This window comes from Diplotaxodon limnothrissa, linkage group LG14, assembly GCF_057381915.1.
Source record: "Diplotaxodon limnothrissa isolate DT_005_m linkage group LG14, D_limnothrissa_male_GT1.1, whole genome shotgun sequence".
NCBI lineage: Eukaryota > Metazoa > Chordata > Actinopteri > Cichliformes > Cichlidae > Diplotaxodon > Diplotaxodon limnothrissa.
This window is the reverse complement of record NC_140609.1, coordinates 36,408,987-36,434,664: the sequence shown is the minus strand read 5'-3', so window position 1 is coordinate 36,434,664 and position 25,678 is coordinate 36,408,987. Positions and strand designations below refer to the sequence as shown.

At 39.1% G+C, this 25,678-nt stretch overlaps 1 protein-coding gene across 1 annotated transcript in view; it reads right to left on the bottom strand.

The window, feature by feature from the left end:
* Positions 1 to 6,395: 6,395 nt before the first annotated feature.
* LOC146619331 (calcium-binding protein 8-like) overlaps positions 6,396 to 25,678 on the bottom strand; it is a 53,617-nt gene continuing 34,334 nt past the window's right edge. Inside the window, exons 5-6 of the mRNA XM_085370789.1 lie at positions 12,759 to 12,915; positions 6,396 to 6,523 (exon numbers count right to left, since the gene is read on the bottom strand). Coding sequence (XP_085226915.1) covers positions 6,396 to 6,523; positions 12,759 to 12,915 — 285 coding nt within the window. The remainder of the gene's footprint in view (positions 6,524 to 12,758; positions 12,916 to 25,678) is intronic.

The following is a 25,678-nucleotide window of genomic DNA, read 5'->3' as shown; positions in this document are numbered from 1 at the left end:
TTGCAGAGAGCGTGTCAAAACTAGAGACTAGAACTACAATTAGATCTTTTATCATGCAAAATAATCAGATCGCTTAAGTTCATTCTGTAGCGTGACAATGACCCCAAACAGAGCCAGAGTAATAGCTTCAGAACATGTACTGAATGTGCTTTATTAAAGGGTTTTATCAGACTGTGATTTACGTTTACGTCACCTTATGTGTTCATTGTTGAGTAAAAGCTATTGATACCAATTATTTTTATACTATATCCTCACTTCACAGTGAGAACCAAAATCTGTTTCTTCTTTCTTTTGTACTAAACATGTTCTCACACTCTGGAGCCATTTTGGTAACATCTCCAGGCACTTATTTGTCCAATTATTTTTAAGCTATATCTATATTAACTTTAATTTCAGTGATCATAAAAGTCATATACTAGAATAAAAACAGTTTTAAAGTTTTAGAATAGAATAGAATAAACCTTTAATACTGCACAGATGAGAAATTTGGGTGTTACCCAGCTCTTATGGCAAGGGGAATATAAAATATAAAATTGAAAAATTTATAAATTATAAAATTTGCTGACTTTGCACCAAAATAAGGTTCTATGGTCTATGGTATGGTTTTTATCTTTCTATCTCCATCATTGTTTCATTGCTGTTGCAGAGTAGATTTCAGGGTGCTGTTAGCGCCGGTGTCCTTCTATTATAGTGATACTAAACAAGGCAGGAAATTATATTTTTATTCTACAAAATGAAATGAATGTATCTACTCTGCAGAAGTGTTTGTGAATTTCAACAGATCGATTAGCTTGCTGCATTATATGTATGAACTGCATTTTTATCAGTTGCAGTTTCACCATCTCAGTGCCTAATGCTTCCCTCTTGTGGTGTCATGGTGGTTAGAAATAAATATGATATGTTATATGAAGTATATAATAAAAGCAAAGGCTTCACGTAAAGAGGGATTTGGACTGCTTTTAAGCAGGGTGACCTGCAGTATCCCACTGATTAACAGCCTCAACTGACACGTTCATGATGACTTTTGCTTTGTTCCCATTCCTCAGATCAATTTTCCCTTTATAAGGTTTGCTAAACCAGATGCTATATTTATGCTAAAAGTGGCCATAAAGAGTAAGGTCAGAAGGAGGAAAGGTAATACAGCAATGAAGAATAAAGGAAAAGTCAAAGACCGATTCCAGCTTTAAAAGGGGGATGGTTACATTTGTTTTTTTTGTACATAGATTTATATGAAAAAGATGATCTGATTTCTGGCAGCAAATGGCACATGCAAAAAAGCATTGGCAGGATAAATTCAGTTAAAGGGGAAAATCAGTGCAAAGGTACAGAAAAATACTTATATTAGTTTGGAAATCAACAAGCAAAGAAATCCAGATAGATGTGATTTTTCCCATTCAATAGTACTTTTAATGTGCATAGTTAAAAATGCTTTTGATTAATTTTGTCAGTAGGAGTAAAAGTTTGATGATTTTTTTCTCAGTGTTACTGCTCCATTAATAATAAGTGTTTAATAATTAATAATAAGTGAATCCATGTTTTACCCCAATGTTTCCACCATTCCTCTCACCTAACCCTCATTTCCTCTTCAGGCCTTGCCTTTCAACCACACACACCCTCTACAGCATATTAACAATATCTGAAAGTCAAGTCCTTAAGAAATAAGAGGGAAAAATCGAGTTAAGACCCAACACAGGACCTGAAAGGTGCATCTAGCCCTTCAGCTGATTCATCTACCATTTGCTGAACCCTTGTCAGAAATTGTTAGAAGAAGAAGCAGCTATTCTTAAGGATGGGAAACTCTTGATTGATGGAATCTTGAATATAGAAAAGTAACAATGGATTTTAATCCACAATGTAATGCCATATATGATTGGCAAATGCATCATTTTTCAGGATAGCAATGATCCCCAAAACACTGTCAATACAGTAAAAGTATACCTGGATAGAAAAACATACAATAGAACAGCATCAGTCATGGCTTGGCCTCCCCAGAGCCCGGACCTCAATATTACTGAAGCAGTGTGGGATAATTGTGACACGAGAACGGAACAAAAGGCGGACAACACCCAAAGACGAGCTCTGAATATCCTTCAAGAAGCCTGGAAAACTGTTCCTGTGGAAATGACAAGAAAACTAGAACTGAAGAATAACAGTTACAATGCCAAATATTGACTTTCAAGCTTGTTATATTGTTATAAACTCTATTTTACGTATATTTCCATTTATGTTTGCACATGTTCAAATAAATCATTGCCCCTGAGGCAACGAGGAATGGCTAAAGATTTCTGCCAGTACTCCATAACAAACATTAACTAAAAGTGTTTGATAAATGCATTCTATTTGCTTTTTTAAAAATCACAAAGTGAGAGATTTTTTTTTATTTAAGTGAGCATTATGTTAATGTTTTAAATGTCATGGCATAGGATCAGATAGCTTCAAAGTAAATTATATTTTGAAATGTACAATCCCTTAAACACTGTGTCCTGATCTTGAACTAATAACTACTGAGATCTCAAGTCTACTGCATAATAAGACAAACAGCACCATTTAGAAAATGTCTTTTTATTGCAAGTATTCTTAATGCTTTGATGTTTTGTACAGATTTTCATATTTACAGTGATAATTAGTATTCCTCTAATAAATAGTACAACTGAAAGTCATTCTCTAGCCTACATGTTTAAATACTGCACGTGCAAAGTATGTATAATATGTGCTTGTCCAATAGATATGCTGTCTTAGTAGCTATTTACAATGTTACATAAGAAACAAATGTGGGATCCAACCACCATGCTACTAAAGAGACACTGTGCGTTTCCCCTCCAAAACAAACCATCCACTTCAGTGATGGAGTCATGCAATCATTCTACTGGGGTGAAGACAGTTTAATTACAGCATCACTGCAATAACAGTATCCATCCCAAAAAAAAAAAAAAACATCAAATAAAATTTTAATTATTTCTAAATAAGAAATTCGTGATAAAACAGTTTTCCAATTAACCACTACATAACAGTAGTGTCTAGTTCTTTTTTGGTAGGAAATGTCCACCAGTGCTGTAACGTTTTCAAAAATAATAGTAAAAGAAAAAAAGCATTTTGATGAAAAACTAAACCAGCGTGACCTACTGTACAAGTTTGTTTAGGCTGCTTTTGCAGCAGTGCTCTTTATGAAGTCTCCAGGGTGCGATAGTAATAAATCATCTGTGAATGAAACCTTTTACACGTTTAAAATCACTTTGTCTGCCATAGGCAAGAAATCTGTTCCTATAAATACACCGTTTAATTATGTGTTCGCATTGCAAGTGCTGCTCTGCCAGAAGTGTAGGTAGAGCAAAGTCAACCTATACATTATACATATCCTCATATTTGAACATTCAATATCAATATATTTTCCACATATTGTGAATATAACGCTGAGTCCTGCCTGACAGCACAATCCCATGAGTGTGCAGAGAGGGAGAAACACGCAAACACCGTGACGAGACAAGAGCACGGCCAGTGTGATGTTACTTCACCTCTAGATGGCACTATTGCACAAACCTACAACCTTCTGCATCGTTTCACTGGAATGGATGACAGGTACAGTGCAAAAACAATAACAGGAACAAACTGAGTCCGATATGATATACATATTTATGCCAAAAAAAAAAAAATGCCCGTTTGATCTTGTGTTTCCATGTAGGAACAGGGAAAAATGTCTATATTGTGTTGTCTGGTTCACCTCGGCAGAGTTCTATGGCTTTGGCAGGAGGGTTGAGAGGAAACAGAAAGGGCCTTTACCGCCTGCACCTGGCATGTTTGTGATGAAGCAGCCGCCTCTACTCCTGCTGAGCCTCCTCCCTGTACCTCTGAACCCGAGTGAGCAGAGAGCACCGACGGTCATGCACACACACAGATACTGTACACTTCAACAGACACTGGAGACATTTCAGACATGGGTTACAGTATTTACAGAAGACACTGACTTGATCGCATGCACTTGATAATAGGGGTGTTTCTGACCCCTGGGGGGGAGTCAGTGCAGGAGTTCAGAGCTGTCCTCGGTGGGAGAGGAACCGTCAAATTATTCAGTGCTGTGAGAATGTTTGTACATCGCCTTAGAGAGTTTGTTTTGCCTCCGAATTATTTAAGAGTGGCACGATTTGACTTCTATCGCTGTAGTCATAAAATATAGTCTTCATTATGGTGAGTACTTGAGTCAGTGAGTCAGTGACATGTTTTTCTTCCACACAAGTTGGGTTCTAGCCTTGAAGCTGCATTTAATGTGCACATGATTACATTTTTCTTATTCTGTCTATTCTGCAGCCAAAGGGCTGCAACTTAAAACTGTTATTAGTATCAATTAATTTGCAGATTTTTTTCTTCAAGCGGTCAGAAGGTGTGATCTAAAACTGTCATGTCCAGGGAAATTTCCCAGGATCAAACAGATACAGAGAGCATTATGCATCTTTAAAGAACAGAAATAAAGATCTAGTTATCTAAAACAAGAGTACGAGTGGACTCTTTTAGTTACTCTTGCTGTGAAAAGTAATTAAAATCAATAAGGATTTTTTAAAAATAGTTTATAAATCAGAAGATTTATAAATCAGCGGACTCTGTACAGTTTTGGTTCTGCAGATAATCCAGTCATGTGTGACTGGATTAAGATTAAAATAATGCAAGCTACTTTCAGCTGCTCCCTTAATCACAAGGTGTCACTGCAGCAGGTAGCTCTACATGTTCGATTTGTCAGTTTTTCCATAATGGATGCTCCTCCTGACGCAGCCCTGAAGGGACTCAAACCTCCTCCTGGGATCAAACCTGAAAGTTTTTGTTTAGAAGGCAAATAATGCATAAAGCGCTACACTGTGGAGCCACCCAGATTTAAGTTAATACAGCTGAAAAATCTAAGTGTACCTTGTTAATTTTGAAAAACCCTTTGATTTTAATAATATATACCACATTTATGATGATACTAAACTTTTAAATTTGGGTTTTAGAACTGCTCAGCAATTTTTCACAGCATTAAGAAATCTTTAAATTGATGTGGGGTGATTTAAAGGACAAGAAAAAAAACAAAAAACACCCAAAATTCAAATGAAAAAAATCCACCCTGAAACACTTTATCACTCTCTTGGTGGTGACTTGTCTTTGGTTGGTTGTATTCTTCCTAAACGAGTTATGATGACGATGCCACATGATGGTGTCACAGATGTATTTCCAGATCATAAAATCTTGGTTAAATAAGTATTTAAAACAGTGATATGTTAGGGTTAGGTAGCAGTCCCTTGTCATCAAAGAGTAGCAAAAGACATGGTGCTGGAACTCTGACATGAAGCCTGAATGCTTCAACGCCACAAGACATTTTACTTTTAGATTAAAAGGCAAGATTCAAGTTTTCTCAGCTGGAAAAACGTCTCGCCACTCTGATTCTACCATTATCCTCGCTATTTCCACCTACACATTATGACACAGTTGAATGCAATGGATTCACACCTGTATACCACACACACACACACACACACACACACACACACACACACACACACACACACACACACACACACACACACACACACACACACACACACACACACACAGTACCTAGAGCATTGGAGGGTGGATTTTTTTTCTGTAAATAGGACTTTTTCTTCACACTCTGCACACTGTTCACCCAACAGTGTCCAGGAAGAGGAAAAAATAACATATTTCCCAATGTTCTCTGTTCTTTCAAAAGACAAGCCCGGAGTTACCATATAACATTTCAGATGCTTGACTGATTGGCTTCTAGGGCTGATGAACTGATGCCAGCACCTACTAGCCCCCAGAGAGAGTAGTTAGATGGAGTGCTGGAGTATTATAACGTGAGAGAAGCTGTGGCCTGTACAGATCCTCCTGCTTCAGTGGTGGCAAGCTTTGCCATCATCTTTTCTCAGGAGCACTAATAAGAGGGCAAATATTTCCTTCCTTCCTTTCTCTCCTGGGAGCCAGACTGCAGCCCTGATAGCTCGTGAGTCTTCTGGTGGGTGACAGATCAGCAGAAGTGCATCACTTTCGGCTGCTGGGAAAGCGAACAGCTCTTAACTCCTGCATCGTTGTCGGATTTTTTATTTATTTTTTATTACAGCAGGGAAACAGAGACAACAGTATGTTATGTGTAATGTCAGCCCTTGAGTGTCCCTGTCAGAGTAAAGGGGGAGGAGTCCTGCGCGACTCCTCATGCTGGCTTCATGGTTTTATTGGACGTCGGGTGGAGACGTGGCCCTTGTTCAAAAACACTAAAAACAATTTTAAAAACAGATTTCGTTGATTATTTCGAGCGTTGCTCCTTGCAGTTCTTTTCCAATCAACAGGGACACGACCTCACCCACTGGCATGCACATGCAGGCTGGCTTGTTTCCAGCTCACAGTGGGCACAGCTACTCCATGCCATTCCTCAGCATCTGATTGGCTGCGATGAGCATGACACTGATGATGAATGCCATGGCAAAGGCGCAGATGAGGCTCTTCCTCACGCACGTCTGACGGTTCTTCTTTGAGGGGTGAACTGAAAGAGATGTGAGAAGCGGACAAACACAAATGAAGGACATAAATAAAAAATAAGCAGATTTAAATGATGGTACCACTTTTGCTTCTAATAAGACTCTGGATAAATCATTTATTGTGCCCAGACAACGATAATGAAGAAAAACAGAGGGCTCACTGACACACATCAGACTTTCAATGGTTTATTTTGCTGTGAAGTGTTACTTTTTCAGCTCATTGGTCAACACTTCTCTCCCAGGAAAGATTAATGCCATTCAAAGCTGAATAGTATTACAAAGTGCCCTAAGATGCTTAAAATGTAAGTCTTGCTCTGTTGTCTTTTTTGTGGTTTGGTGTCGAGGATAAGAACTCAGCTTGGACCAAGAGCAAAGGATGGTCCCACGTGGAAAGAGTCCGGATTATTAGAGGGCAGATGTTGAATTCTGGGGCTTGGAGGAAAAAGATCTGAATATGAGCACACCCACGCACAAGAAGCATTCAGGATATTGGCTTTTCCTTCTTTTTTTCATCTTCCTCGCTGGTCGCCTTGCCTCCGTTCCTTTCTTCCTCATTTCCTACCTCATTCCTTCCACTCCTGGTTTGCTATGTGTCCCTCCCTTTCTCACTTCCTTGTTTCCTAACCATCTTCATCTTTTCCTCATATCCGTACCATCTTCATCGGCTAACAAACAAAAGATTTCCCAGCTTGACCCCAGAAGGACACACAAATCCTTTGTGGGTTGCATGAATATTTAATTTGGAAAAATCTGCCAAATCAAATATGTGGTGACTCCTGAATAAGAGAGCAGCCAGTGGTAGCTTCTTCATCTCTCTCTCCATCCCTTCCTTCCTTCCGATCTTCTTCCCTTCTTTGTTTCCTTCCCTTCTTTCTTGAAGCCTTTCTTCTTTAATTTTTTTTACGTCTTCGTCCATTACTTCAGTCTCTTTGTGAGCTTCCTTGTTTTTGTGCCCTCTCCCTTCCCTTCATTCCCATCTCTAGCATTAATTTCCTTCCTGTCTCCCCACCTTCCACATTTCCTTCCCAGCTTCCTCCGTTAACTTATAACTTATTAACAAACCTACTTCGAATTGGGTTCAGCACATAAATATAATTTATTGTGAAATGTTTTACTATAGCCGAGAACAAAAGAAATAACCCTGAGGTGTGATCTCCCATAGGCCATGACAAGGAGAATTATTGCTCTGGATCCCAGCTGAAAGAAGCAACAGAGAGGCCCACTAAGCCACAACTCAGCGGTCCAGACATCACAGCAACAGCCAAATTTCACAAAACAGAGCCCAATTAGTCTAGCGGCTTTAAAGTGATAGGAGAATCTTTAAGCTAAAGATTGGATTATTTAAATAAATAGCATGTATTCTAACATTTCCTTTTAACTCTGTCAAACAGGCTCGCTGTACCTCGTTATATATCAACTCTTTTCCTGAAGCACCTTTAAATAACTCCTTTACATGAGATATTCAGATAAAACCAGCAGAAACGGGTCAGTAAAACCCAAAGAAAAGTACAGAACATGGACTGGAGGAGAAAAACAGATTTTTAAAAAAAAGTATTTTTAATGATTTCACCTATTGTGCAGCTTACCAGAGGGGAGTTTCAGAGCTCGGGGGCTCAGACTGAAAAACCCACCCAGTCACCTTTAGTCAGGAACACCAGATTCATGGCTAATATAGTCTAATACATGCAAAAAAAATCCTAATTACCTTCTCAAAGGTAATAATTTTCTTTTCTTTCTTTCATTTTAATTGAAACTGTCTGAAAGGTAGTGATTCGACTCTTGAGCCATTTGAAAGCTGCAGTTTGTGCTGTTTTTTAACCGCATCACACTGAGAGAAGGTTTTAATATTTTTTCTACTCATTCACATAAACAGGAAGGAAGAGTATTATTGTATAATAATGAGCAGTGAGGGGGTATAATGTGTTTGGGGGAGATTTCTGTATTTCATCGAAAAACCTCAAACTCAGGATTTTAAAATCTCGTCTCCATAAACCCTGAGTTTAGACTAAAGGACAGGATGCTGAACTGAAGGTCATGAAATGGGATTTCAAACTGACACACATTTTCACAACAGCAGGCCAGGTTTTTACTTCTGGCTCGATCAATTTCTTTCCCTGACCAGTTATTTAGCAGCTCATCCTCCCTGCAGTGAGTGAAATGATTTTCCGGGCCACAGTAATTAGGGAGGCTGAGCCAAAGACCTGCAGACACACGGCACTATTCTTAACTTTCACACAAAAAAGTCATCAAAAATGCTTCTTGAGTGCTGCTCCAAAGAAAATGTGGAATGTGGGACAGAAAAGGCTGCATCATTTTTGGCTGAGGTGGTTTCATTACTTGGCAATTTTGAGCTGAATAATTATTTTCCAGGCTTTCAAATTTATATAAAACATTTTATCCACATCTTAGACCACAAACTGAAATGCCAAGGTTACATAACCCAACACTGGGTGAGTGAAGAGTCTAAATGTGGTTTGCTCCTTGTACACAAACAATTTAGGGTAGTTTTCTAAGAACAGATCTTTTGGCTGCTTCTTTTGAGGAACAGCATGCTGACACCGACAGTTACTCACATTCACAGTGTCATCTGTTAGACATTTGTGTCACATAGATGGAAATTAAGGAGCTGGTAGAGAAATCACTCTCCGCTCAGTATTACCCTCCATAAACCTGTTTCCCTAAATCTTAATCTACTGCTGACACAACATGAAAGTCTTCATCTGTTACAAAACAGCGCTGCTGGCAGGTGAAATGATCTTTAATTGTTTTGCAGTTTCAGTGGAGAAGTGCACCATGAGTCTTCAGACAGCTAAATCTTCCTGTTTCCCATTTTTTCACGACTTCCACCATCTCTCTAAGCTACTATTTCTTAAAGACATTTTGGACAGTGGAAATTGCAAGCTGGAAGTGCTTTTAAATCTTTTTCATAGCCTTCCCCGGCTTTGTAGTCATAAATTTGCTTTCTTTTAAGTTCTTCTTCTTCTTCAGAGGAGCCTGTGATTGTTGAATGTTACCACAACGTCTGAAGGCAGTTTATCCCCAACCAGCTCCAAACAAGTCAATTAAATCTTATGGCGTTAATAGAGTTCAGGGACTTTACACGTCACAATTTTTGTTAAATCAGTTTCGTTTAAAGTCTTGCTTAAACAAAATCTGCCCAATCTTTCACATACATCTCTGAGGATGAGCTAGCAGGGTACAAATGGAAAGAACATGTGTTCAGCTGCTGGACTGAAGATGGGAGGAGAGTTGTGGTCTAGACAATCGTTCTAAGTCCAGTCAACTGAATCCAATGTCGGCCTCATAAAACACCTCTGCAGCCGCCCAGCCTAATGATACAACTGCCAAATATCCACAGAGGACTTTCTCCGGGCCACTGTGGTCTCAAGGTAATAAAGTGCTCGGTGGCTTAGTGGCTGCTGACTAATGCATTCATCCTTCTGTCCTTATCCAGCGGGGTAACTTTAGCTGACATCCATACTGTGTTGGTTTAATTTATGACACTTCCACTTGTTACTGTTGTGATGCTGATTTCCAAACTGCTATTAAAAGACAATCAAAGAGCATTTGCAGACTATGATGCAGTGATTCTGTATTTGTTTGTATTTGTTCAGCTACTAGCAACATTTCTTCTTGTTCAGTACTGAGAAGAATCAAAATACATTGACTCCTGCAGAAAAGTAAATGTGTGCTTGACTGCTTGTAAACACCATGCATTTTTAATTAAGAAGGTTTAAGAAATATTGAAAAGGTAATAGATTCCCAACCTCATGGCTACAAAAGAACGGTGGTGCAAAAGTATGATTTGTCACAATAAATATTATAAACATATTTGTCACAAATTAAATATGAGCAGGTCAGGCTGTAGGCTGCAGTTGAAGAGTTGAGGTTTAATAAAGCACACAAAATGCTTTAATAATAATAATGGATTGCATTTATATAGCGCTTTTCGGGACCCCTCAAAGCGCTTTACAATACCACTATTCATTCACTCTCACACACTGCTACAGTTGTAGCCACAGCTGGCCTGGGGCGCACTGACAGAGGCGAGGCTGCCATATGGCGCCATCAGCCCTTCTGGCCATCACCAGTAGGCGGTAGGTGAAGTGTCTTGCCCAAGGACACAACGACCGAGACTGTCCGAGCCAGGGGCTCAAACTGGCAACCTTCCGATTACAAGACGAACAGCCAACTCTTGAGCCACAATCGCCCTGAAGCCTTTAGCAGAATCTGTGGTGCAAAATGGTGATAAAGGCATTAAAAAAGGAAAGCGAGTTAAAAGAGAGTTTTGAGGGCTAAACTGGGAATTGCTGCGTAATTTAGTTGCTTTTTAGTTGAACCTGTTAAATGTGTTCCAGGGGGATTTTTCTTTTATGCTGAAAGCAGCAACAACAACGCTGATATTTTGAAAAAGTCAGAAATCACACCTTACATAGCGCAAGTGCACAAACTAACCAGCGTATGCAATATAGAGATTCAATCTATATGCCCTTAAATCTCCACACCTGTGAGGCAGCTGTGACATTTATGGATCGCAGTTGATTTCCACACTTGCAAGTGGCACTCTGGATGGCTGCTGCAGCTCCAGCATGTTTCTCCGCACTTTATGCTATTGGTGCAATTTGTTCAGCAATGAATCAGCGTCTGGTGAACTTCTATGGATCAGTGGTTACATTTTTTTCCAGTTGTTTTTCAGCCTCCCACCATATTGATCCAGAACGAGGAAAAGCCAGAGGGAAATCAACTGCCTCTTGTGCTACCTCATATATCAGAAAGCTGAAGTAATAAGCACAAGTGTAGCATGATGAATCGTATTCAGTATGAATCACACCATGACTTGATGTATCGATTTCTCCATGACTGAGCACTTTTTTGGTGTCCCTGTGTGGCAGGTGGTACTTGAAGACCTTGGGCTCAATAGATTCTGCAGTGGGCAGCCTTAATCATAAACCTAGTAGGGTCATCATGTTGTCATCACTCTACACCAGTTTTAAGAGCTTGATAAAGTGCTTGTGCAATCTTTGTCCATTCTCAGTGACACCAGTGTTGGCCTAGTAAATCCCTTTTTTATTCACAGGCACGTGTGTTTGTGAGAGACATTAAAGTCTCTTATGCTTCTGAGAGTCATTTTGGTCCACAGAAGAAATATAAACGGCCGTGGCTACAAAGACAAATCTCAACACATTGGAATTTAATTCACACAGTATTAACCTAAGAGACTGATAAGCACAGACTCACTGCATAACGAAGCAGGCTGGGACGCTGCTTTGGGACATGTAGAAGCTGCTGGTGTTATGACTCAGATTTCTGTGCTTCTAAAAGTCATGTTTCTGGTGTTGAAACACAATAGATGCCATTTTTTAATCTGCTTTCAAAACACACATGGAATCAATTAATTTGCACATGCTAAAATGTAACAAGGCTGAATAGACACATGAGTTTAGGTGAGAAACTGGGGAAAAAATTCCAAAACATAACTTTTTATGTGCAGTTTTGAAGAGGCTGAAGCTTTTTTAAGTGGGGAGCAGAAGATAAATACATTCTAGTAACAAAGTTTGCTTGAACATATCTCTCGCTTGCAGAGCATCTGTTCAGTTACAGCCAAACAGATGATTATTAACACGATCCCCCCCACATACATGCTCAGAACTGCCTGGCCTGAATGCCGAGTGCTGTGACAAAACACTGCCAAGTTTCATTTCATTTCAAACTGCAAATGTTTTATGCAAATTGAGTCACTTTGTGGTCTGTTTAAAATGTATTTCTCTCAGCACCCAAAGCAGAGATGACTGAAAGGGATGATTCATCAAATCTGACTCCAAACCTGGCATTTAAAAAACATTTTAAATGGTTTTGAAAGAAACAATTGCATTTCCTGTTTTTATGATAAGAGTGAAAGTCTTATAATACGCTCTGCTGCTCTGATATCCATGAATCTTGGATGGATCTTGGATAGTTCTGCAGAGTGAATTCATGTATATTTCATCTGTGCCGCTTCTAAACAGGTGACCAGCTGACACCAGTTCCCACGAAAGCCCCCAAATTAATAAATCAGCAGGTGTGCTGTGACTGTGTTGGCTTTAGATCTCAATGAGACAGATCAAATTCTTCCTGACAGAATGGATTACTTTCTCTGTCTCTACCTACACACGACTAGCCCAACACACACACACGCCGGCATATATATATATATATATCTTCGTGCCTATGTGCAAAGCCAGCTCAGGGAATTCAGCTCACCTCCCTCAAACTCTGTCTGACAGTTGCCAGAGTTTTCCTTTAGGCTTTCTTCCTCATTGATGATGATGTTCTCAATGTCCTTCATGGTGAGGTGGTCACGGAAGGCGCAGAACAGGATGTGTTTCAGCTCCTCCAGGGTGATTCTCTGCATGTCGAACTGAGGGAGAAAGAGATGAGGAGGAGATTTTTAAAAAGAAAGAGACCATTTTCCCTTCACATAAATAAGCTTGCCGTACGTGCCTGGCAGGGTAGTGCGTGACACAATCCTTCCACTAGGAGTTCCACTAGACTGCAAACCTCAATAAAACATTACAAATACAGTCTCTATCGCCCTAAGCTGTGGAGTACAAAAAAGAAAAAAAGAAATCTGAGTAGATTTTTGCTTAGGGCTACTTACAATAAGTGATGTTCCCTGTAAGAAAGGACAAAAAGTTCAAATGAATAAATCACTCTTCATGTTCCAGTACGTCCCTGTACATCTTACAGATGTCACTCCTATACATTTACTTTAATCTGAGCATTGCGTAACGCTGATGCATTGATTAAATTGAATGAGGTAGAGTTATGTTCAAAGAGTGGCTGATTTATGGTTCTGTTTGAGTGTTTACAGACACACCCACTTTTAAACCAGAGGTGTCTGAAGGTCAGATCAAGAAGATCTTGCTGGCGAGCGATGCTTTGCTGGAAAGCAGTGCTTTACTTAGGAGCAGTAGGATAATTTAATTTACTTTTTATTCTGCAACAAGAAAAGCTTCAGAGCCGGACTATGATACAAACCTGACTCATAATGAAATCACAAAGAGCAGTGTGTCCCGAGCCAGTTGCGAGGACAGCGAGTTCCTCTGAATTCGTCTAAACGCTTGTATAAACTCACTGATATTTACTTTCAACAAAGGCAACGTATATTGTTCCTATATTAATGTTGTGTCCATTGTGCACACTGTAGGAATGAAAATTTGGTAACACTTTTAGTTTATAGAGCTACAGAAAAGAATGAATGGATTAAGAAAGTCATGGTAAAAGCAAAATGCATCTGCTTTCAATTCCCAGGTTTCATGTATCAGGATATTACAAAATTATTCTGGTCTTAAATTTTGGTAAGTGCAGCATCAGATTAACAACAGATAACATATTACACCATGTCATTAAGTATTAAGTATATCCTTACTGCCTCCATGGGAATTAAGACATGAGTAGCTGCCAGATGCTGCTATTCAAATTCGCTTTAATTAACTGATCATCAGCAAGTGTGATCACCTCTATAAAAGCAGATATTTTAGCAGTTTGCAGGTTTGGTGGATTCAGGTGTGTGCCAACACAATGCTAACGAGGAAAGATATCAGTAATTACCTTACAAGTAAACTGAAGTCCATCATTCTGCAGTGAGAAAGATTATTTAAGAGCACTGAGTTACAGTCGTTCAGTCTTAGTTATGCTTGATCTCACCACTGCCTTTCGACACTCTTGATTATGATATTTTAATCCAAAGCCTTCATAACTGCTTTTCATCATATCTAAGGACCAGAACATTTTATGTTTCAATTCAATTCAAAAATTGAGGGGTTCCGCAAGGGTCAATTCTTGGTCTGCTACTCTTTAAACTTTACACACTCGCACTTTGTACTATCATAAAGAAATCATAATATATCTTACCATTCTTATGCAGAGGATATTTATCTGTATCAATCTATAAAATGCACATTATATGCATAGATTTTTTTGTCAGTGTACTATTTCATGTAGAAGAGTGTGAGCTCTCTACTCTGGAGGAGTACTCTGTTTTGACGGTCTCTCTGTAGCTCTGCAGAAACCAGAAATATTTGTTGTTGTTCCAAAAATGCGTTCATTTTTATCCCCCCCCCCCTCCACACACACACACACACACACTTCAAAACATATTGAAAGTTTGAAAATTCTCATCTCAAACTGGGAAAATGGTCCACGCATTCATTTCAAACAGGTTAGACTACTTTACTCAGTGGTTATCACCTTTGCCGCTGTTGTCAAATACCATGGCCTTGAACACATCAGGTGGTTAGGCCTTTTCTCTGTTATCTGTATTACACACTCACCGCGGTACCCAGGACATGCATGGATGGGAACTGCCCCAGTATGACCCTGAAGTTGATAAGCTGTGTAACAACAGCTGAGCCAAATCAGTGGAGCATAAAAAGCTACGACAGGCAGAAGCACAAGGAGATCTAGGAAGTCAACGTTAACGGGACACCAGCTCTGTCTTCATTAAAATAGTAGCAATAACAACAATGATAACAGTGAAATAATTGCAAAAGTTCCACTGTTATCTTTATAAACCTAAAAAAAATTAAGCAGAAAACTCTGTTATATTAAACCAACCAAATATTTAAAAAAAAACTTAATTAACATAAATAATTAATAACAAAATACAACATCGGCCCAAGTCATTCTATTACAAAATAATTTCATTTTGCCTGCTCTGTGGCCTCATATGTGTTAGTATGGAGTGCACAAATTCAAACTGTGACACTAGTACAGTAAAATGACCAAATATGACACATCAATTTGTAATAAACATATAATCTTTTTAGATAAGGAATCATGTCTCATCAAGTCTCATGAGCTGAATGAGTGTTAATCCTGGTCTCCTGTTTTTTTTTTTTGAATTTATGAGACCGAACAGTGCAGAGGGATAGACAGGAAAGTGGGGAGAGAGTGAATGACCTCGGGCTACAGCAGTCCCCGATCTGTCTTCTTTAATGCAGACCTGCTAGTGAAGAGAGAGTGAAGTATGTGCGTGAGGAAACAATAAGGTTCAAATACCTGGTGATATCAAAAATATGCAATCAACAATGATCCCATTCTTTTAACAAAAACAGGAAATAAGATGATGGAAAATACAACATCAATAAGCATTTACATAAAAAAGAAATGTAAATGCATATTCACATTTTTGATGATGATAAAAGGCTCTCACTGAACATGTTGTTTTTGAAACTTTGTGAACGAGGTGAGAAACACCACATCTCTCTCTGCTATACAAATACAGTTTTTATTATTAACATAATTATTAGTATAAACAGAAAGGTTTCCATTCTGGTTCAGTCAAGCAACTCCAGAGAGCTTCTTCACAGACCATATATATATATATATCTACATCTATCTATGTATCTATCTATTCATTCATATAGAGTTTATATGATTTACTAAATTTATCCAGCTTCTCAACACATTTGATCTCAGTTTACAAACACCAAATCCAGATTGTGTTTGGTGCACTCGGTGATATTATGATGAATGACACTCGTCCAGAGAGTGAAGGATAACATTCACTGGACTTTCTGGCAAGCCCACTGCATAAATCACACTTGGACACTTACCATCGATGAGATTTGTTATCGCTCAGCCTTCTCAGAGTGAGCTAATGAACACTCGCACCAATCACACCTCAAATGTTAATCAGCCTTCATGAAGATTCATTATCAGAGGTAATTAAAATTTTGGGTCAATGTTTCGTCTTTTGTTTGCCGGCTCATTAATCAAAGGTGAACGTAAATGTAAATGTTGGCAAGACAAAAGTAAAATAAAGTTATGCAACAATAGACTAATAAATCACATACATTGTGAAATGTAATTTAAAAGCAGGTACAGTTAATCCAGTGGAAATGTAAATATAACAGTGACAGAAAACATAAACCCATAAAAAGAAGGTACAGTTACTAAATATTTCCCCTGAAACCACCAGTACAACTAAAGGTTTATACCAATACAACAACTGATACTTCAATATTCTTCAGTTATTTGATTTTCTTCATTTTACTGCATTTTTGTGAAAAGACAGAAGGAGCAACACGATGCATCACCTGGTTGAACAGGTGACCCATGCTGTGCAGCTTTAGTCCTTAGTGCTGCACTGCAGGTTCGAGGTTGCTCCAGGTGCTTTTCTATGTGCCATTCCCCCTCACATACAACCCATCTGCCTTTCTACTCTATACTGTGTAAAAAAAAAACTGATAAAAAAAGAAAATAATAAAATTTATCAATCATTTAAAAGAATAACACAGTAAGCAGAAAAAACTATGATGACCACTGAAACTCAAACACTGACTCCTTGTTGACCACCAAACTCAAAGTTTTCTACATTAGTATTGAACATACTTTTCAGATAATAAAGAGCCCCACAGTTCAGTATTGACAAACATAAACAAACACAAACTTTTTGTGAGACTAAATAGAGTATGGCATTAGTTTAGGCAGGAAACAAAGTCGAGCTCAGCCCATAATCCCAGCCGTTCAGCTAATACTCTTCCAAGCAACCAACTAGTGAATCTCAAACAGAGCCATGCATCTGCAAGCCTCTTCACAACCCATCATTCTCCTTTGTATGTGTTAGACTTGATCATTTTCATCCGCCTGCTCTCTTCAGGACACTGCTGCTGCTGTGGTCCTAACTGGAAAGCTCATACAGCAACAATCTCACATCAGCCACCATGTACAGCAGCATAAAAAGATGTTTTGCCTCCTGTTTCAGAAATGGATGCGATGTTTCACAGACTGCAGAGCTCTGTTTATTTCTCCTCGCATCTCCCTCTGGAAAACAGAGAGAGGATCTGTACTAAACAGACAGATCTACCTGGAGTGCCCCTGCAGCATCTGCCACTTAAAGTTACTGCCAACTTTTGTGTTACTTCCCCCCCAAAGGAAAAGGTCGGCAGCCTAATTGTGTTTACCCAACCTTTATGCAGCCTCGCTTCCCAATAAAGACGGCATCACTGGCACCCATCAAGAGACTGGCAGAACTTCATTTGCCAAGAAAAAGAGGGATGAGCCAGAGGATAGCTCTATTCACAGAGCACTACAGTAGAAGATAAGAAAAAGCCATTTTATTTTCATTTCCCATATCCCACAGACTTTCTCAACCTACATTCACATTCAAGCATGGACTGACCTTTATGGAGAATATGGTGAAAGAAAGGGGAGTAGAAAAGAATTACACACCTGAACCTAAAGTGACTCCCACAGAAAAGACCTTTAGTAGGACACCCAGTGGTTTGTGACCTACAGCTTCATACTGGAGCCCACGCTGGAAACCTTCAGTCTTCTTTGTTACACATTCTCCTAAGAAGTTCAGTCTGAAGTGCAATCACATGCCTCAGGCACAGAGAACTTTAATGGAGACTTTGGAGAAGTTGGAAATGTCACATACTGTTAAGGTCTGCTGTGGTCAAAGCTCAGAAGGAGCCTTGTATTGAAATGAATTGAATCCGTGACAGAGTGATGGGGATAAAACAGATTCACGTGATCATTAAAATCCTGTGATTGAACTGACATTTTCATTGTTGATATTTAAAGAGAAGAAAAATGTCTGGTAACAAATAGCAGGAATGTTACTGTGCCGTTTTGAACTAATCTTTAAAGCATGAACCATTTCTGGTAGATGCTTTTGGCAAAGTTTTCATAGCTGTTCCAACTCTTGAAAGACATGTTCCTCTTTTGTGTGTCCAAACTGAAGGAACTTAGGGACTACTAAAGTTTGCAGGACCCCGTTTAGACTCTAAGGTAGATATGTGTTGTACAGCACAAGGAGCTTTGGTAAAAGTAAATGAACAGATCAAATATATATAATAAACCTTATGTTGATTGGTCTGGATCCGACATGGACAACTGGCATATTTTTTAAAGCCATGTATGACTGACGGACAAATCCAGGGGTTATTAAACCAATATGTTACACAGGCATTACAATTACATTTTGAACATTTAATTCCTTTTTGAAGGAGAGCAGCTCGGACTTAATGGAGGAAAGACATTCACCAAGGATAGCTTGAAACTCCGTTTTAAGTGTAGCAGCAAAGTCCTCGCGGAGAGCCGAAAGCAGCACCGCTTTGAGAGCGCTGACATCGCTATTGGTGGCGGCCTGGGCCGCAGTCCCCGATTCAGGACGGGTAAAAGGGTAGTCAGGAGAAGCAGGCTGCAGGTGAGGCCAGACCGAGCTTCCTCCTTTAGTCAGCTTTGGTGGCATTTTAGTGAGCAAAATCAAAAAATGTACTATTTTAAAATGAGATAGATATCGCTTGGGGTCGAGTCAGAGAATAATAATAATTTAAAAAAGGCCGACCCTGCAAGAGCTCACCAAAAGCGCTACTCGCACCAAACCGCCATTAGTCGGAAGTCCCTCCCATTTTGAACATTTAAGGGATATACCATAACTGTGACTCCTAAACCTACAAGCCTGTCGCAGGGTTAACAGAGAGACAAACAACATTCACACTGACATTAACCTAACCTCACTATCTGCATGTCGTTGGACTGTGGGAGGAAGCTGGAGTACCCGGAGAGAACCCACGTAGACACATGCAAACGCCACACAGAAGCAGATGGTTGATTTAAACCCAGGACCTTCTTGCTGTGAGGCAACAGTGCTAACCATCGCGCTTCCATGCTGCACCACATACACTGTGTGTGAAAAACCACCTGTTGTGGTTGTCAGGTTTTCCTCTTCTCCAATGCTAAAGTTCAAAGATTTTCAACAAGAACAGATGCAAACTATTTGCAAGAGAGACTGGGTTTGTTTATTATAGCTGGACTCACAGAAGTTTAGGGTCCAGTGTATAATGCTGATAAACTCTTTACAGTGTTGATAACATAAGTCCCACTCCTTTCTGAATTTGATTGGCTTGCGGGAGAAATTGTTCCAAAAGTTTTCAACTGACAAATCTTTGAGTAGAGAAAATGGACACAGGCCCTTACAATCACACCACTAATAATATTACTGCATTGACATAACTTTATACCATTTTAATAAATGCATGAGGTGTCATAAAGACTCAAATAATACAGTTACTTATTAAGAAGTGGACAGGTTATATTTCAAAATGTGGATTTTCTGTTTTTAATATTCTCCTCAATTATTTCATGGGAACAGTGGGTATATTATAACTGTACTATAACATATCTGAGTCACTGTGAGAGCCTTTGATGCAAGGTTTAGAAACACTTTTACTAAAAGAGTCTTGAAGTTCATTAAAACTGTAACTACCATAAAATTCATCAAAATCAGTGTAAGGAGATGCACTGAGATCGTATTTGCCCACACATACAGAAGCACTATCCTTGAATTAAAACCATGAATTTATTGACTTTTTGCAAACTCTTGAATATTTGTTAAGACCGCAAAGTGGATTTGGGATTGTGGAGAAAGCCATGTTCATCTTTACACCCATAAATGAGGCGTACTCAGCTGCTCACACACACAGGCGGTGAGAAGGTGCCAAGAGCCAGCATCCATCCATCTGCTGAGTTCAGCCCTTTGCAGTACAGCCAAATTATAGAGCTACAGATAACATTCTCCACACACTGACGAATCCAATTATATGCATTTGCTAATGTAAATCTAATGCAATGAACTTGCAAGTCCTATTTTTTCCAAATGGTAGAAATATTAATCCATTTAAAACGTGCTGCAGCTGAGGAGGCACATCCTTGAACCCTGTTTGATTTGAATGCAGAAGAACATGCTCTATGCTTGTTTTAATGTAAACACTATCTATAGAAATAAGAGATATTTCATTTTTTTCATTTCAGTGTATTGTCAGAGGCTGATTATAAGAAAGTGTGAGGTGGTGGTTTTCCAGGGATCTGACTGCACCAGGGTTTTTGTTGTTTTGGTTTGTTTTTTTGCAGGGCAACATGACAGTAACAGAAACTGATCATGTAATCTGTGGATGCTGTTGTCAAGCTGGAGAAAGGAGAGTTCTGGACTTTGGGGGAGAATTTTACAGAAGCTTGACAGACAAGGCTTCAAATATGTCAAATATGTAATGTGATTTCCAAGTCCGACGAAATGGTTGTAAGTAACAAAAACTTACAGTTGATTAAGACACCTGGCATGGCCTCTATAGTGCAAGATCACACACACGTGCAATACTGAAAGGAGGTTTATACGCAAACAGCTGTGCACGTATGGTGTTCCCAGCTGTGCACTGTCTGCAAAATCAAAACAAAACAAAAAACACTCATCCATTACTCATATATCCAAATCTCAGTATTTTCACGATATCATGTCTGCTTAAAAATATAAATTTTCTAAATCTGAAAATTAAAATACTTGTCCTAATTAGGATGTTCAGAAAAAAAGGCTTACCGTCAAAACATGCATCTAATTAGAATAAAGGGAATAAAGAAAGCATTGAAATTACAGACCTTTAAAATTAAATGTTTTTTCTAAAGTAAATTACAGTTACAGAACACAAATGGAAAAAAAACTGACTCCTGAAAGAAAACAAAAGCAGAGCTGAAGACTGAAACTAATAAAGGTCAGAGTGTGAGAAAAAGGCAGTTCTCTTGTTAAATGAGGAGCGATTCGGTGTAATCGGGATGACCGGGAGTGATAAAGAAAGAACAAACAAGAGCCGTAGAGTGACAACAAAATCAAAGGTAAGGGAAGTGAGATAGAGGGAGAAGAAGAAAAAGCAAAGAAAGACTGCTGATCCAACTAGTATTAAATGGAAACAGACTCCTCCACTACGGAGTCTGCACAGTTACATCCTTAACAACCAAAACTTGTGATGGTGCACATCTGTTTTATGTTAAATACAGATGAAACTCCACAAACTTACAAGTGTGATTTCTGTGTAATTATTTCAGTGAAGACTAAATCATATGACTTTATAGACGTTTTTGATTAGCGCTTCAATTTATTAATATAAATGCTAATGATGAGGAAACCAAAAAGAAGAAAAGGAGGATTAGAAGTGGAAGCATTTCGTAAATGTTGGATTTATTGTCTGACTGACACTGTAAATAACTAGCTGTGTTTTCAAGCAAGTTCAGCCCCTGATCTTAAAACATCAGTCTGACAGCAGTATATAAATTACTGCAGATGTTATTTGTGAGTTCCACTGGAGAAAAGTGACGGCATCCAAAAGCTGGTTGGTGTATTTCTACCCTGCTCCTTATTAAGAGACCCTTCAACAATCGACATTGTGACTACACACAGGTACACTTGTTGCAGTGTGGGATGGTGCAGTTTGGAAGTGTAAAGTAAAGAGAATAGAAATCTTCACTAACACTAAGTATGCAACCTGTAAGGCAATTCAGTTTAGTCAATTATTTATGCCCTCCTCTGCTCAACACCCAGGTCTAACATGCACACATTCTCTTCCCTGTTAAAATGAATGCTCAGCGTCTTTATCGATCTCTGCAGCCTATCTGTTTCCGTTAAAAGGCCCAAAGCCTTCAGGAGAAATTTATGTCTCCATTACCGCTGCGTCACCAAGCCGTCAAAGGCCAGAAGATTAATTGAGCAAAATAAAACATAACACGTGCCACGAGGGTAACAACAGGCGGGAAAATGAATTGTAGCTCATTTCTGGAACCAGTCATGTAGTGTTTTGAATTTACATAAACATTGGCCACATGATGAAACTGACGAAAATGACTTGCAGTGAGACTCTTATGGGCCACAAAAAGAGTTACTTCTGTCTTGAGGTCTGTAACCTCTACGCTCCAGTGCACATTTCATTATAGCCCCACGACCAACACACGGTAGATTAACAAACAAAAACAAAAAAACTCATCCTAAGAATTTTTACAGCTTTTTCATATACAAGCAGTAATATCTGATTGAACAGTTGCAGGAGCAGCCTGAGGGTCACTGCCCTCATTATTGGCTTTCAGTGGATCTATGTGGTGTGCCTCATGTAATTCATTACCTTTTACTGCAGAAGAATGAACAACAGAGGAGACAGCAGGGAAGAGAGATAAAAGATATGAGAATGAAGTACAGCGAGAGACACACAAAGATGAGGAAGAAATGTAAACAACCAAATAAATCGTAAGCACAATTTTACTTGGAGGTGTTGGCATTGAATTGCAGTTCAATAGCTGATAGTACAGATTAAAACATGGTTTAATTAAACCCACGGTGTAGCAGGACCCCTGCTAAAGGACGACTGGTTATATATTGTATTTCTCATCTTAAAGTGGTAGAAAAATCTAATTAAAGCTCGATCCAAACAGAGAAGTTTTCTTATATCGGCTAGTGCAACATAGGCAACTCTAACTTCCATCGAAACCTTCAATTTAAGTTCAGTTTATACAGCTTATAAGGTACTGCAAAATGAAAATTTTGCAGATTGTCACAAAAAATTATTTTGTTTTTTTAGTCTGTAACATGGAAAAAGTTGGAGAAGCACCAATGTAATAATTCCCCAAAGAAAACATTCAACGTCATTGTAGATGCAGGGGAAAGCTGAGAGATCTGTCTACCCACCTGCTTATTTGTGTTGCAGAAATTAAAATCATCTTCAAAGAAATGTCACATAAGGTGTTCTTTTTCAGTATGTCAAGGACTGCATCACCAAGCCTGTACTTAAAAGTCAAGGGGAAATGTTAATTCATGCAGTATTGTGAGTTTGGCTAGTAAAAACGCCTGAACTCTGACTATTTTGTGTAAATAAATAAATAAATAAATAAAGAAGGTTTTGTGAATGGGGTGCAAATCTTTTGAAGTCCTATACATCCATATTCACTCTTCATCCTTTCTGTCTGCAGGCCTGATGGGACTTTGAAGTGCAGCTCGGAGGATAAAAGTACAGCGCTGTGAAATGATGAATAGTGGGAAACAGACCTATGTCTTTTTGATTACATTTAGCTGACAAATGATTTTCTCCATATATATCTAAATAGGGCTATACGCTGTGATTGCTTGGTAGATAAAAATGAATAAGATCGCCTCAAGTAAATCAGTGTCAGTGTAATGTAGTCAAAGAAATTTATTCTGATTGGCACATCATTAAAATTCTGGACACTCAATAACACAAATGCTCCTCCACAGTATGTGTGTGTGTGTGTGTGTGTGTGTGTGTGTGCGCACATGCAATTTTGTGCATATTTTAAGTCAAGCAATTGTGCAGAAAATACAGTGATGTGGTGCTGACACTTCTCAGAGCTGCATCGTGGATGAGAAAGAGCTGTAATGAAGTGAATCACTGAAGGAGCCAAGCTGACTCACACGCAATTAAAGCTACATGGAACATAAGGAGCGTGAGTTAGGATGAAGGAAAAGGAACAAAAATGTCATAGTGTACACAAAAAAAAAACCAAAAACACGAGGCTCCAAATGATGAAGGGAGCAGGCAGAGGCAGGAATCAAATTAAGAGTTGAAGCAGGAGGCCTGAGGGTGCTTGCTGCTGCTTTTCCACGAGCAGCAAAACTTCAAACAGCAGCTTTCTTGTTTCAGAGCTAAGAGAAGAAAAGTTATCAGCCTGACTCAACAGTACAGTAGCAATATAGTGTTCATCACGAACAGCATGGATGTAGATACAGTAAGTTTAAGGCTTTAAAGTTTTACTACTATTAATGGTCGTACTGATACAGCGTATTCTATGTTATATATTTCTGTTAACCAATAAATAAAGTCATAATCCTACTGCAACCTGCCACTTTATAATCAATAGCAACATGAGGTGAGGTGTCTCGAGAAAAGTGTCAGCGTTCCCAAAGATTACGTAAAAAGAAAAATGAAAACAGCCAACAAACAATAAAACCAATGTGCCAACTACAGATGGAAGCAGCCCCTCTGACATGATGCATTCTGTTGTCCTTAGGAGACGGATGTGACAATTTTAGAAATGAAGATGGAGTGCTAACTTATTAACACTTGGTTAATAAGCGGCATCCAAAGACCGTATAACTGGATCACACAGACACTAATACCTGCTAATAAGTGCCAAGTAGCAGACTAAAATAACACAAACCAAAATTGGAACACTGATGTGTAGCTTACAGCCCAAAAAAGAAGTCAGCAAATTATCAGGTAATTAAAAAACACTCTAAAAGGCACCGACAGCCCAAAGACAGTTGAAAGGTTCAGTTCAGTTGTGTGTATGTGTATTTTGGAATGAATGTGAGGCCATGTGGTTGATTATGTGTGTGTATATGTTTGTTGCATACACTTATCTTTAATGTGTAGCTTTTATTACTTGTATACTTTTATACCTGTTATTAATCTCTGGCTCGCTTCCACAGCGTGTCTTTTCTCCCATCTTCTGTCTCTCTCCCCAACCAGTCGTGGCAGATGGCCCCGCCCCTCACTGAGCCTGGTTCTGCTGGAGGTTTCTTCCTGTTAAAAGGGCGTTTTTCTTCCCCACTGTTGCCAAAGTGCTTGCTCATAGAGGCTCATATGATTGTTGGGTTTTCTCTGTATCTATTATTGTAGGGTCTACCTTACAATATAAAGCGCCTTGAGGCGACTGTTGTTGTGATTTGGCGCTGTTTAAATTAAATTGAATTGAATTGAAATTGAATTATTCAAACTGTGAAGCACTAATTCTATGAAAGAAGCCATCTATGTCCACTGTGAGCGACCATCTTTGAACAGAGGCGGTGGTTTACGACACCAACTGTCTGCCATCTATAATCCAGTTTTGAGATCCCTCCCCAGACGCCTTAACGCCCACTCACATCCTGGGCCATCTGACCTCAGGAAATCGCATGATAAGGTGGGGCCAGGTTTCACAATGAGCTCACCCGAAACTCTGGCTGATTGGGACCCACACCCAGTTTCACACCTTGGCTCAGGCGATTAGAGGATCATCAGGGGGTCCTTTTGTCCCTCTGTGGGGGGATACTCCCACTAGGTTTAAATCTGGGACTCTCCACCATTTGACCTTAGATCTGAAGAAGCTTCTCGGATGAGAGGTGAAACGTCTTCAAGCAACTTAAAGAAGTCCAGACGCTTTTCTTTGCAAGCTCCTTTGACTATTTGAATGAAGTTATTATTATTATTTTACTATTATTATTCAGGAAGTGGAGCCACTGTGATTGGCTACAGCAACCTGTAATGGTGTACCTGTCAATCACAATGGCCACGCCCAAAGCTTTAAGGCTCAAAAGAATAAAAATGGCCACAAAGAGGGAAATTTCACATGGAGATAAAACC